Raw genomic sequence first — 14,960 nt, 5'->3', positions numbered from 1 at the left:
ATGTTTCGACGTCAGAAGGTCCTTATGCAGGAATTGCACTAGTTGCTGCTGTACAACTGCCCTCCATGACAATGGAGGAAGAGCGCACTGCGAGCGGCTCGTGGCGTCAAGTTCTGGTGTCATGGCTGCCGGACGTGCACCTCACCCCCGGTTCTACTCTTACTTTATTATTGTCCCTAGCGGTATCTGTCCCGGTAATAGCGAGGGAGGCGCCTGCTGAAACGAAACTGGACCTGGAGGCTGGAGTGCTGGGCAGCGTTTCATGTATGGACGTCTCAGGCATAACTACTATTGGGATCATGTATTAGGGACATAATGTGTCAGGGTTTGTGGTGAAAGAGGAAAACCTTACACATGGGATTTATTTACTAGCAGATTAATGTGAGGACCGTCCCACCTTGCAGCCTTATATGGGGGAAGTGCATTATTAGTCATTTCCCAGTATATGGCTGCATTCACCTTTGTGACTGGGAGGGATTTTGGTAACATCATGACAGCAACAGAGAGTCCAGGCTGTCCTAAATAATTTCTGTATTTTGCTGATGATGCCCGCATATCATATCTTTGTGACGTCCCGTTTCTATTACGTGAATCGGCTCCGCATGTAAAGAAAGTAATTTTAGTCTATTCTACATAGTTTTGTTGCTAAGGTCATTACTAACTTGCTCTTGATTTTTTTCTTCTTTCTATGACTCAATGAATAGACATAGGAAGCTTGAAATCACGGCCAAATATGTAAAAAATGCATTCAAATCACCTTGTTTGGTTGGATTTGATCATTATTGCACCATAAGGGTATGTTCACACACAGCGGATACGCTGCATAAAAGTATGCAGTGTATCGGTCCTGGAACCCACAGGGAGTTCTGTCTGAAAAAACAAATGATGGTGCCGTTTTTTCGGGCGAAATGTCTGTCCGCTGCGGAAAAATGAAGGTTTAAAAAAAAAAAGCTTATACTTACCCGTAGTCATGGCGACTCATCCCTCTGATGTCCTGCTGCCCGGCCTCCTGGGATGATGTTTCGTCCCGTGTGATCGCTGCAGCCTTTGATTGGAGCAGTCACATGGGAGGAAACTTTATCCCAAGAGGCCGGCCAGAGAAGCATAGAAATCTTGTGAGATTTTTGTGGTGGAATCTAAGTTTTTCCATTGCAAGAATCACACTTGCTATATTTGGGGGTTTTACCTCCCCGTGGAATTCAATGCAACAGAAAACCGGTAATAAATTGACCTGCAGTGCGTTTTTTTTAATCAGCATGTCAATTTATGCTGCGGATTAAAAAAAACACTGCAGGTCATTTATGAACTTTTTTTGGCGGATTTTTTTATGCAGCATGTGGATTTGTTCACATCTCATCCACTCTGCCGCTACTGTATTACGCTGTAGATTGTTCGTATAGAAATACATCAGAAATCTGCAGAATTTACACTAGGTGTGAACATACCCTAAGAAATGCTCAATAAGTCATAGATGGAAAATGTTCTGTCTAATGTCTCCTGCCAATTCCAAAAATGCTGGGTACATTGCAAAGTGCAGGGGCACCTTTAGCACAGATGGGCTTTTTAATAATAGACACAGTGTGTGCATGAAAGTTGTGCTGTGATTGGCTGAATGTCTTGGCTTTTCTGAGGAAAAATTGTCAAGTTGCCCTAGGGCACATGGCACACGGGGACTCTTGAATTTTTACAGTATAGACCATAGTTTTCCCCTACCAGATAACTGTTTTGATGGGGTTGAGGTCAGGGCTCTGCGGGCCAGTCTAGTTCTTCAACACCAAACTCACCCAACTATGACTTTATGGACCTTGCTTTGTGCACTGGTGCACACTCTAGAACAGAAAAGGGCCTTCCCCAAACTGTGCCCACAAAGTTATAAGTACAATTGTCCAACATTTCTTGGTATTCTGAAACTAAGATTTCTCCTCACTGGAACTTAGAGGCCGAGGCCTAGGCCGACCCCTGAAAAACAACCCCACGGCATTATCCTTCGTCCACCAAACTTTACAGTTGGCACAATGCAGTCAGGCAGGTAACGTTCTCCTGCCATTTGGCAAACCCAGACTCGTCCATCAGACTGCCAGATAGAGAAGGGTGATTCAGCTCTACACAGAACACGTTTCCAGAGTCCAGTGGCAGCGTGCTTTACACCACTCCATCCCACGCTTGGCATTGTGCTTGGTGATGTAAGGCTGGGTTCACACGACCTATTTTCAGGCGTAAACGAGGCGTATTATGCCTCGATTTACGCCTGAAAATACGGCTCCAATACGTCGGCAAACATCTGCCCATTCATTTGAATGGGTTTGCCGACGTTCTGTGCCGACGACCTGTCATTTACGCGTCGTCGTTTGACAGCTGTCAAACGACGACGCGTAAAAATACAGCCTCGTCAAAAGAAGTGCAGGACACTTCTTGGGACGTTTTTGGAGCCGTTTTCTCATAGACTATTGAAAACGGCTCCGAAAACGCAGCGAAAAACGTGAGTTGGTCAAAAAACGTCTGAAAATCAGGTGCTGTTTCCCTTGAAAACAGCTCCGTATTTTCAGACGTTTTTGGCTCAGCGTGTGAACATACCCTTAGACTTGCATGCTGCTGCCCAGCCATGGAAACCCATGCCATGATGCATCAGGCGCACAGGTTTTTGTGGATGTTCATGCCAGAGGAGGTTTGGAACTCTGCAGTTATTGAGTCAGCAGAAAGTTGTCGACTTTTCTACACTATGTGCCCGAGCACTCGGCGACCCCGCTCTGTAACTTTATTTTGTCTGCCACTTCGTGGCTGAGTTGCTGTGGTTCCTACACACTTCCACTTTACAATAATATCACTCACAGCTGATGGTGGAATATCTAGGAGGGAAGAAATTTCACAAACTGATTTGTTGCAGCGGTGGCATCCTATTACAGGACCGCGCTGGAATTCAGCGAGCTCTTTAGGCCAAATGTTTGTAAAGGAAGACTGCATGGGTAGGGACTGGATTTTATATACCTGTGGCAATTGGGCTCAATCAAACACTTGAATTCAATGATTAAGAGGTGTGTCCTAATACTTTTGTCCATATAGTGTATGTGAGCATAACTAATATTAATTCATTTTTTTCTTATCCCCCCTTTTTTTTCTGCCTGGTAAATGTCCATTTCCGTTTTAACATAGGGCCTTATTCAGACAAGGATATTGTGTTTGTATTTAACAGTCTATATTCCGGTGGTAACTCTTGAACCCCTTCCCTGGTTCTGCTATACTTAGTAGGGGTCTATAGTGCCTTAAGTTCAGTACAGTAGAACCGAGGAGGGGGTATTGTCCAGGGGTTATATCTAGAATACGGACATTGTGCCCCTTTTGAATGAGGCCTACAATGAATGGGCATGCATGTAATGCATTATCACCAAGAGTACTCCAAACTAGGGGCCATTCGTTGCAGCGGCTCTGGCCGGGTTCCCACAGGTCGGATACTCTGATATCACGCAGCATATCGGACCTGGAATCCGCAGCACCTTCCGTCCGAAAAATCGCACCACATTGTGGTGTGGTTTTTCGGGTGGAATTTCCGCTGCAGAAAGCAGCGCTTGGGGGAAAAACAAAAAAGTAGATGCTTACCCCCTCCCTCTTCTCTGTGTGAAGTCCGGTCTCCTACGATGACGTTGCAGCAGAAACATGGGATGAAATGTCATCCCAGGAGGCGGGACTGCAGGAAAGAGGAGAGCGTTCTGGGCAAGTATGATTTCTTTTTTTTAAATTCGGAGTTGCGATTATGCTGCAAAAGTCGCAACACTTGGCTTTCTGTTGTGGGTTTTGATATGGTATATTGATATGCTGCGGAATTAAAGTGTAGCTAAACGTTCGCCAAACTTCTGACATGTCATAGTGACATGTTAGAAGTTTTTATTGGTGGGGGTCCGAGCACTGAGACCCTCAGCAATCGCTAAAACGAAGCAGCTAAAGCCCTCGTGTAAGAGCTCAGCTGCTTCGTTTCTGTTTGGCTTTTTCCGGAAAGCCGATGTATCGGAATACCGGGTCATAGACTTTCTATTGAGTCCGTACACCGATACATTTATTTCCGGAAAAAGCCAAACAGACGCGGAGCTCGGACCCACACCAATCCAATCTTCTGACATGTCACTATGACGTGTCAGAAGTTTGTCGAACGTTTAGCTGCACTTTAAATTCCACACTGCAGGTCAATTTATTAACGTTTGCTGTGTTTTTTCCGCAGCGTGGGCATGACATTTTCTAAATCTCATCCACTTTGCTGCTTCTGTAAATGTGGAGTTTACGCTACGTGGGAATCCAGCCTAAAGGTCAGTTCACACAGAGTTTTTTGAGGCGTAAATCGTGTCGGAAAACGCGCCAAAAAACGTCCGAAAATGCCTCCCATTGATTTCGATGGGGGGCGGAGGCGTTTTTTTCCCGTGAGCGGAAAAAAACGGCTCTCGGGAAAAAGAAGGGGCATGCCCTATTTTCGGGCGTTTACGTCTCTGACCTCCCATTGACATCAGTGGGAGGCAGAGAAAGTGTATTTCGCTGTGGTTTTTGGCCGCGGGTGAAAATCGGCGTGAAGGCAGAGCTTTTCTGCCTCCAAAAAAAGTCTGTCTGAACCCGGCCTATTAGAGGTGGATCCTGGTTGGGGTGCCCCTGGGGTAAGGCAAAGATGTAGGTGATGAAATGTTCATTTTTTTTATTCACAAGATCTTTTGTTTTTAGTCCACAGGTTGATCACGTATATTTATTTCCATGAGGATCTCGCGACGTTAATCTGCAGTTGCTTGATTGTGTGGTATTTTGGTGGCGGTTTTGAAGAGAATGTTGGCACAGTGAAGTTTTGCTTCCTCACACCTCTATTTGCTGTATGGAATGGACTTCTCTACTTGGCTGTTATCGCCACAGGCATTAGCCTTCAAGTGAATGATAAAGTCCAGGGATTTACATCAGTTGCTTTTTCAATGATCAGTGTCTTCATAATACGCACCTACCTGAGACGACTCATATTCTTCGGGTTCATGGTGCCCACAAAAGTGATGCCACTGTTGTTTCTTATTCCTGCTCTTTTTATACCACATGCCACTGTGCTTAGTAATGTATGTGGTATACTGGTGGGAGTTCTTTGTATCCTTTTACAAGTAATAAATGTATGGAAGTTTTGGCGCACACGTATTGTAGCCCATCACAAGCTATTTGGCTTGAAAAACAAAACCACAGAGCCTAACCAAATGTCTTTGTAAAGTGCAACTCTACCCAAAGCTGAACATTGGTTTTAAACTGAAATACTCCGGTATTCTGCTTAACCCTTTCTCACTGCAGACGTTTTTCAGCATTCCAAAAGCCATAACTTTTTTTTTCCATCGATATAGCCAAATGAGGGCTTGTTTTGTACGGTACCATATATTGTACCATATAATGTACTGGGAAACTGGAGAAATTCTCTGTGGGGTAAAATGGGGGAAAAAGTGATTCCTCCATTGTTTTTGGGGTTTCGTTTTCATGGCGTTTGCAATGTGTCTTACTACTTTTACAAGAATAATACAATGTTTGTGTTGTCATAGCTTTTTATTTTTCCATAGATTACGTGGCCTGAGGGCTGTAGTTTTTATTGGTGTTATTTTGGGGTACATACGAATATTTGATAACTTTTTATTCCATTTTTTTGTAGTAGAGCTGACCAAAAAACAGCAATTCTGGTATTTTTAAATTGTTAATTTCTTTTTACTACAGACACTGTGTGGGTTAAATAGTTACGTATATTGAAATAGTTTGGACTTTTATGGACATGGCAATACCAGCTATCCCCCCTAAGCTCGCTACATACTTTCCCACCGGGCCTCTGCCGTTTATGTACGGCGTATGTCAGGAAGGGGTTAAAGAGGTTTTTGGGCTTTTCTGTGAGATTTCCAGCAAGGGAAACTAAATCTCGTTTACCTCGTAATCTGGCGAGATTATGAGTGGCTTGCTGGAATCTCACAGAAAAGATTCAGAAGTGTCAGGATTCTGAATACACATGACGTCCAGGCTGGAGGTCATGTGTATTCATTATCAGGACACTTGTGTATGTGGCTGCACATCTTTCTAGTAAGAACACTATGTGCTGTGTAAATTAATGGAGAGGAGTGCATGATGCTGATTGGTCACTGATTCGTCAGCATCATACACTTCTATTCACAACGCCCAGTTAGTAAAACAAGTAAACACGCCCAGTTAAAAACACAATACACGCCCAGTTGGACATACGAATAATAACAGGCCCAGTTGTCCATTTCAAACCTCATTTGCATATATATAAAATAGCTCATACCTTGGCCAAAAATGAACGTTTTTAAAAAAACAAAACGTTACTGTTATCTACAATGCAGCGCCGATCACATGCAATAGGAGATAGGGATTTGAGAATCTGGTGACAGAGCCTCTTTAATACAATTGTATCCACTTTTCAGCTGTAAGGCTTCGTTCACATCTGCGTTGTGACATCCGTATTAGTGGATCCGTTGAGATTTAAAAAAACGGACAGACTGATGCCAGACAGAATGCAAAGGAAAGTAAAATATGTTTGTTTTTGACAGATCAGTTTACCAGATTTGTCAAAAAAACAGACTTTTTTTATATTCGTTTGTCATCAGTTATACTCCGTTTATAACGGATCCATTTTTTTTATCTTTGCATCTTGCTTTAATTTTTAGGCTCCGTTCACATCTGTTTTGGGGTCCCGTTCTGATGTTACGTTGGTGCTTTCTGTCAGAACGGGACCCTGAACAGACAACCTGACCCGAACGGAAACCAGGTTTCCGTTTCCATCACCATTGATTTCAATGGTGACGGATCCGGTGCCCCTGGTTTCCGTTTGTCTCTGTTGTGCACTGGATCAGTCCGTTTTGCCGGTAGCGATAGCCTAGTCGACTACGCTACTGCTTCCGGCAAAACAACGGATCCGGTGCACAACAGAGACAAACGGAAACCAGGGGCACCGGATCCGTCACCATTGAAATCAATGGAAACGGAAACCTGGTTTCCGTTCGTGTCAGGTTGTCTGTTCAGGGTCTCATTCTGACGGAGAGCTCCAACGTAACATCAGAACGGGACCCCAACACAGATGTGAACAGAGTCTAAGTCTGCGCATGTGCAGTAAAAAAAAAATGGATCCGTTAAACGTAATGCATGACTGATACAAACGGATGGCATATCAGTTTGTATCCGTCATCCATTGACTTCAATGTTAAAAAAAACAAAAACGGAAAGCTCCTTTCCGTCATTTTTGACGGAAGCAATAGCGCAGCAGACTACGGAATTTCTTCTGTCAAAAAAACAAAAATCTGGCGGAACGGAGCCTAATTGAGCACAACTTATGCAAATAAAACCCATTGAAATCAATTGTTTTTTTTAATGGAAACGTTAATTTCCATTCTTGTGGTCCTCTGAGAGATACGCTAGAATGGAAGCCACAATGCAGATGTGAACGCAGCCTTAGCAGGAATAGCTATGGGTTTGCTGCCTCCTGAATGTAAAATGTTTTCAATCACTGACCGCAAACAAATATGTGGAAATGCGGGTTCCAGCTCTGGGACCCGTACCTTTCTCCAGAACGGGAGGTCAAGTGGCCTCATCTGTTTTCTATAACTCCCATAGGAATAAATGCAGCGGACATTGGCTACCTCACCAGATGGGACAGGGGTCGGGTGATAGCGTTCTTGAGGTAGGTGCTGGTTTCAGAGCCCAATGTTCAAGTTGGAAATACCCCTTTCACTGGGATTACCCCTATAGATCTTGGCAACTGTGTTCAGGGAAATTCTACCCAATAGTTATTTAGAATGTTTGTTCCAAGGACATACTTGACAAATAGAAAGTGTCAGGGGAAATTCTATATGTTGAGTGAGGTAACGTATATGATCTTTTTTTACACATTTCATAAATTCCAGCAACAAGACTGCACTCTATGTACCCTACCTTCCAGTGGGCAGAATAACTAACCACTTATTTACTGCCACGTTCAGATGAAAGTCCACAACAAATGACCGTACAATACATGTGAATGAGGCCTTCACTTGTAACACAAAAACCCATCTAGACTTTGGGGCATGCTGCAAATTTTCAATTCTTTGCCTATTATCTTGTCGGAAATATTCAGTCTTACATTAGGTATTAAATATAAGTTTATTTTATAAAAAATATTCATGCAAAATGAAACGAGTGTATTAGACATCAGTTTGTATATTCTGTTTTTGTATGATTCAGGCATGTTATGTGTTCTTTAACTTGAACACAGATGGTATGGGCGGCTGCTTTTTCTTAGATCCTTCAGAATCATTACTTTCACGAATGGATCAAATGGTACCATTCAGGATATTGAAAAGCATCCCGATTTGGAGGTACATCCCTGCAACTTCAGCTGAGAGAAATGCCTCTCAAAACAGAAAGTAAGTGACCCTTTATTCATGAGGCCGATATGTACAAACTGCTGATTATTGGTGAATTGGTATGTGTGTGTGTGTATGTGTATATATATATATATATATATATATATATATATACTTGAATTGCTGCCACTGCAGTAGGTAGGTGACATTTGGTGGCAATGTAGAGTTGCAGCAAATGTAACATTTGTGTGTTTTTCCTAAATGATCTATACAAGTCTCATAATGACTATATACCGCACAACCATTCTTGTTTGAGCCTAAGAATATATACCTCTAGCATATGGCCAAAAATACAATGGAGGAGATATCAAAAACTGGTGCAGAGGAAAAGTGGAGTAGGTGGCCATGGCAACCAATCAAATTCCACTTCATTTTTCAGAGGCACTTTGGAAAATGAAAGCAGCAACCTGATTGGTTTCCTTTCCTCTGCACCAGTTTTGATATATCTCCCCCAATCTCTTTTTGTTCGGCCTCTCAGAATATAGTCCTAACTCCTCTTTGGTGACTATAATCTTATCCTGTTTTGTGTCATCACCAATGATGGTCTTCTCCTCCGAAAAAATCGTTCATTTTTCTGCAAATCCAAATGAACTAATCCATTATTAATGGTGCTTTCCGATTCTGATATGACCAATAACCTCCTTCACACATTATGCTGATAGAAATACTTGAGATGTTGGACACCAATTGGATTGATTAATAATCTAACACCCTGACCTAACAGTTCATGACTCTTTTTATACCAGACTTCTAATTTTGTTTATTTCTCTCTCGTAGGATCAACCCACCTCCTGGATCTTACCCAACCCAGCAGTATTATACTCCACCTGGAGGCCTCCCAGTTGCCTACTCTCCATATCATCACATGAAGCCAACAGGGACATGGCCTCCTGCTGGAGCTTCAATCCATCCAACAGAAGCAGCTTCAGGACAACATTACCATGACAGCCATGGCTGCCCAGGAGCGCACACACACAGTAATGATTCTTTACCACGTATTGACTTCCATTCCCAAAAAGACTTTGGTATCTCTTCTGATCAACCCGAACTACAGCAAGTCCAGACTCAGTAAATGAATGGTAGTCCTGTTTAATGACTGCAAGTTATCATGCAAGATGGCAAGGCCCCTGTTGTGTTTGTTTACATATTTTATCATGGGTGGTATATTCATGTATTCCTTACCCATTCTGTCCGGACTTGAGCCCATTGTTACTTACAAAGAATATTTAACCTATTCTTTTATATTGTAGAACACCACTCAAGCCTTTCTTAGCAGTATAACAATCAGTATAGACTTCAACTGAATTATTTCACTATATAAGGACTTTACTTTCCCCCTTGTTAGTGATAGATGATCTGATTTTTCACTGACCACTTAGGGCACAGCCAGACGTGGCGTAATTGCTGTGGAATTCCGCTGCGGACAGTCCGCAGTGGAATTCTCCAGCGGCCGTTTTTTACAGTTTCAATAAATTTTCTGGCAAGTTAGTTCAGACGCTGCGGACCATAGGCTGCGGTGCGGAATTTTCCCTCCGCAGCATGCACTGACTGTTGCGGAGAAGAAGCGGAATTTCACTGCGGATTTCAGTCTTTGCAATGCAAAAACTGAAATCTGTGGCAAGTCCGCTGTCTTTTCTGCAACGTCTGAATTACCTGTCAAATATGCAAATGCTGGTGCAGATTCGTTGCGTAAATGCCCCAAATCTGCACCAACATTTGCAGCGGAAAAACTCTGCCACGTCTGGCTGTGCCCTTTATGCTTTTATTACCAATCTGCCTTTTGGCCAATCAGGAGTACATAAAGTGATCGTATGTCGGCTACTTCTATATGTGAGCAAAGAGGCACCTTGGCTTTCAACTATGTCTGCAATAGAAACCTTGAATGCTAAGCCCCAAACCCCCATGAGACGGAATTAGGAGGAGGTGGAACCCCCTGTTTTCTCTGAGGGACTTGTTTGTTTGTAAAAAGCCTTTCACGTTGATGAGAGGATACAGTATGGGTTTATTTTTTCTTTCCATCAATAATTTCTAGGTTTAGTGTCTCTTTAAGGCATCATGCGGGTATTTGAACCCAAATTAGGCAGTATATTGTAGCCAGTGCTAAAATTTACTGAAATATAACCTGACGGGTTCAGTGACAGCGGGTCCTGCGTGTCTGACACACAGGATCCACCTGTAATCTATCACATCTAAATTCGTACCTTAGATGTGATGGATAACAGGTGGATCCTGTCACTGAACCCGTCAGTCCCGCAGTCCTGACTGGAGCAGGATTTAGCGTAGCGCTAGATACAGCTGCTCTGTATAGAGAATACAGAACAGCTGTATCTAAAAAGAAACTATTTTTTAATAAAGATTAATTAAAAAGTTACACCAAACACACTGACCTGTTTATTAAAAAAAAATATGTCCATCATAGGATTACATAGCCTTTAATTTCTGGACTATAATACAGGCTGTAAATCAGGATCAGTATAAGACAAGCATTGTATTTACAATCAACTTTCAATGTAGAGTAATCCTATATATAAATTGTAAACTGGTGTTCAAAGGGCAACATAATATATTGTAATGAATATTAGTCTCTCCAATTCTGACAATCATTGTGAGAAGGAATTTTTGAGAACCTCTATAGAGACTAGCACATCCTACTAACTGGGGCACTGTTTGTGCTGCTTTTCTAATGAGTAAAGTGGTTGAAAAACATAGTGAATCTGTAGCACCAAGTACAACTGTGACCTCCTACTCACTTTTTATAACCCAATTTAAGTACTGCATAAATATGGAGTTCAGGCTGACCTATTTTCAATGCATTTTCGCCAGAAAATCGCCCTCATTGTCTTAAATCTTAATTCCTGTACAATTTATTTTGCTTAATATATTTATATGGTATGCAGTGCCTTGCAAAAGTATTCAACCCCCTTGGTGTTTTGTTACATTCAAACCTTTCCTTAAAGGCTATGTAAATCTTTGAAATAAATATATATATATATATATATATATATATATATATATATATATAATGTTGATCAGTGTGATTGGTGCAACTTTCAAAATACCTTTTATAAAGAAATATTTTTACTTTTTGAGATACAGCTCTGTATACACAGCAGCTGTATCCAGCACTGAAAACTGTATCCGTCAGGACAGCGGCACTGACTGGTTCAATGTCCGCATGCAGGATCAAGCTGCTATCGATCACATTTAAGTTCATAGCTTAGACATGATCGCCTACAAGTGGATCCTGCGTGTCAGAGACACTCTGGACCCGCTGTCAGTGAACCCGTCAGTCCTACGGGCCTGATGGATTCAGGTCTTAGCACACGATATTGACTGCAGCAGGCCGGGCTGCACAGAAAACCATATAAAGAGTTGCTATGGCAACGGCAGGGCTGTTAGTATGAACTTTTTAATTCATTTTACACTTGAAAAAAAACCTAACTTTTTTTGAGTTTTGATTTTTGCAGGCAGTTTTTTTGCCGCAAAAGTCGCACCATTTGCTATTCGATGCGGGTTTCACTTCTCCATCGAATTCAATGGGGAAAACCCACAACAGAAAAGCTGTGATGCCGAAGCATAAATTGACATGGTGAGGGTTATAAAAAAAACTTACCGCAGGTCAATTTATGAACCCTTTTTTGGCTGATTTTTTTTTTTTTTTTTTTTCCCGCAGTGTGTGGATGAGATTTGTTCAGATCTCATCCACTCTGCTGCTACTGTAATACCTTGCCGATTTTCCGCAATGAAATCTGTTGCGGAAAATCCGCAATGTTTGTTACGTGTAAACATATCCTAACTATTTGGATCACTTGGTCAACTCCATTACGTAAAATTAAAATGGATTTTAAATTTGATTACCGTATTTTTCGGACTATAAGACGCAGTTTTTAGCAAGAATAAATCTTGCTAAAAAGTCCCTGCGTCTTATAGTCCGCAGTCAAGGGAACCGGCAGCGCCAGGCCCCATGACCGTGTCATTCCTTAACCCTTTCCCGACCCATGACGTGTCGGCACATCATGCAGCTGGAGGGGGGTGATGTATGGAGCGGGCTCGCGCTGGGGCTCAGCTCCATACATTGCAGGTGTCAGCTTCTGACACGCTGCTCTAACGGCCAGGAACAGCCATGGCGCTGTTGGCAGTTTAAATGGCTTGTGCCATAAAACACATGTATCCCCTATCCACAGGATAAGGGCACATGTGTGATCGATAAGGAGAACGGGGACCGAAAGTTACCAAGAGCGCTGCATGAGAAGTTGTGACTTCCGCGTTCTATGTCCGGCAGCTTCATAGAGATCAATGGGATTCTTCTGCGCATACGCGAGCGGCTCTCCATTGATCTATATGGAGCTGCGGAACAGATAAGATGGACACAGAACCCGGAAGTCCAGGCTTCTCATGTAGCGCTTTGGGTGACCGCGGCATTTATAGGGGTTTTTCTATGAAGGACATTTATGACATATCCACAGGATATGTCATAAATGTCAGATAGATGCAGGTCCCACCTCTGGGACCTACACCTATCTCTAGAACGGGGCCCCCTAAACTGTGTTCTAGCTTTCTGTGCTCTCCCAGCCACTTGATTGCATGTGGAGTTACTGAAACAGCGTAACTCACTGAGCTACTCTGTTTCCGTAACTCCCATAGAACTGAACAGTAGTTACGGAAACAGCGTAGCTCACATGCTACGCTGCTTCCGTAACTGCCATTCACTACTATGGGAGTTAGGGAAACAGCGTAGTTACGCTGTTTCAGTAACTCCACATGTAACCAAGTGGCCGCTGGTTCAAGTCCCCTAGGGGAACTAATAAAATGTGTAAAAAAAAAAAAAATGTTAGATACATTTTTAGGAGTGTAAAAAAAAAAAAAACCTTTTCCCATTTTTCCCCAAGCAAAATGTCAAAAAATAAAATAATTTCGTCCTGCGTCTTATAGTCCGAAAAATACATGTTGGAATGCAGCAAACAGAAAAAACACCAAGGGGAGTGAATAATTTTGCAAAGCACTGTAAATAAAATTATAGCTGGATAAGGTAAAAACTTTATTTTTATACACTGGTAACTAAATATCATTTTTAAAAACAATAAAATTCTATATTTCAAATGTTATGATTGTCCTTGTTTATTAACATAACATTGTTCACCCAGCTGTCTACACACTGGCTAGAAGATGCTATATAGCCGTCAGCCCCGACTTCCCCACCAAGGCCCCATTCACATCATGTTTATGGCCTCCGTTAAACGTATAACCCGAGAAAAGCTCCGCACGTATACGTTAAATGGAAGCTGTGACTGATGCTTAGTGGCATCGGTCACATATAGGCTATTCTGTCTAGGCTTATGTATTCTGGCTAGGAATGTCCACTGCGGAAAACTGCACGTAAAAAAAAAAAGAAGACGTTTCATACTCCTTTAGCGATGTCGCGTCCTTCTGCCGACTGGCCTCCTGGGATGACGTTTCATCCCATGTGATCACTGCAGCCTGTGATTGGCTGCAGCAGTCACATGGTGTGAAATGTCATCCCTAGAGGCCGGCCTGGACCAAGAAACCCAGAACTCTGGGTAAGAGTATGAGATCTTTGAGTTGCGATTTTTTTTTTTATTTTTTTATTTTTTTTATTTTGCGGCGGAATCCTAGCTTTTCCGTCACAAAAATCGCAACATCTGCTATTTGTTGCGGATTTTAATTCAATGGAGAAAACCTGCAACAAAAAAAGCAGTAATTATGCAAATACAATTGACATGCTGCAAATTAAAAAAAACTAACCACAGGTCAATTTCTGAGCGTTTTTTATCATTTACGTAGCACGTGGATGAGATTTGTTCAAATCTCATCCGCTCTGCTGCTACTGTATTATGCTACAGATTTTCCGCAATGAAATCCGTTGCGGAAAATCCGCAGTATTTATACTACATGTGAACTTACCCTTACAAGTCAACTTATTGCAGCTTATCAGTAAACCAAACTTGTGTACCTATTGTCGTTTATCTGTGTACTGAAACTGTACCATTAAGCCAATGTCTATCTCCAGCCTTTTTTGTAGTGAGCGATAAATCTCTGTCCATAGGACTTTATTAAGACTGCATTATTGCTGTGATAAATTGCTGTTGAAAATCTCTTCAAAATCGCTCCTATCAAATACAAATATTTTTTTTATTGCTACATACTGGGATTTCAGAGCTACACACTTCACTGGAGCGATTTTGAAGAGGTTTTCACGCTAATCAATGCATTCCTATTTTATGGTTTTATTTTTTTGTAGTAAATAATGCATTTCTATGGTCAGCGATTTGTCTCTAACTAAAAAACAACAGTCTAGCCCTAGCCTAATTTGACTACTCTTGCTACTTGACTCCCGCATGATAGATTCAGCCAGGGCCGGCCCTAGTATAGATGGCGCCCTGTGCGAAATGATCTTTCGGCGCCCCACCCCATCATAAAAAAAAAAAAAAATGCCCCATAAAAAAATTATAATGCCCCTTTAGTGCCCCCATACAGTATAATAATAATATTTAATAATATATTACAACCCCTTCAAGGACACAGTATTTTGTCCTCTAATTGTGC

General features: G+C 42.0%; 1 protein-coding gene across 2 annotated transcripts; it reads left to right on the top strand.

Annotated features, from left to right (window-relative positions):
• The first annotated feature begins 52 nt into the window (after positions 1-52).
• Positions 53-11,435, top strand: RHBDD2 (rhomboid domain containing 2). 2 transcript variants are annotated; one of them, XM_075852993.1, is made up of 4 exons: positions 53-264; positions 4,699-5,100; positions 8,246-8,396; positions 9,174-11,435. In XM_075852993.1, the coding sequence occupies exons 1-4, from the start codon at positions 66-68 to the stop codon at positions 9,466-9,468; spliced, it is 1,047 nt and encodes a 348-aa protein (XP_075709108.1). In that variant the 5' UTR covers positions 53-65; the 3' UTR covers positions 9,469-11,435. The 2 variants fall into 2 exon arrangements, with proteins under 2 accessions (XP_075709108.1, XP_075709109.1); XM_075852994.1 differs by lacking the exon at positions 53-264 and adding an exon at positions 4,211-4,295.
• The last annotated feature ends 3,525 nt before the right edge of the window (positions 11,436-14,960 follow it).

This window comes from Rhinoderma darwinii, chromosome 2, assembly GCF_050947455.1.
Source record: "Rhinoderma darwinii isolate aRhiDar2 chromosome 2, aRhiDar2.hap1, whole genome shotgun sequence".
NCBI classification, from domain to species: domain Eukaryota; kingdom Metazoa; phylum Chordata; class Amphibia; order Anura; family Rhinodermatidae; genus Rhinoderma; species Rhinoderma darwinii.
This window is presented reverse-complemented; position numbering and strand designations above follow the sequence as displayed.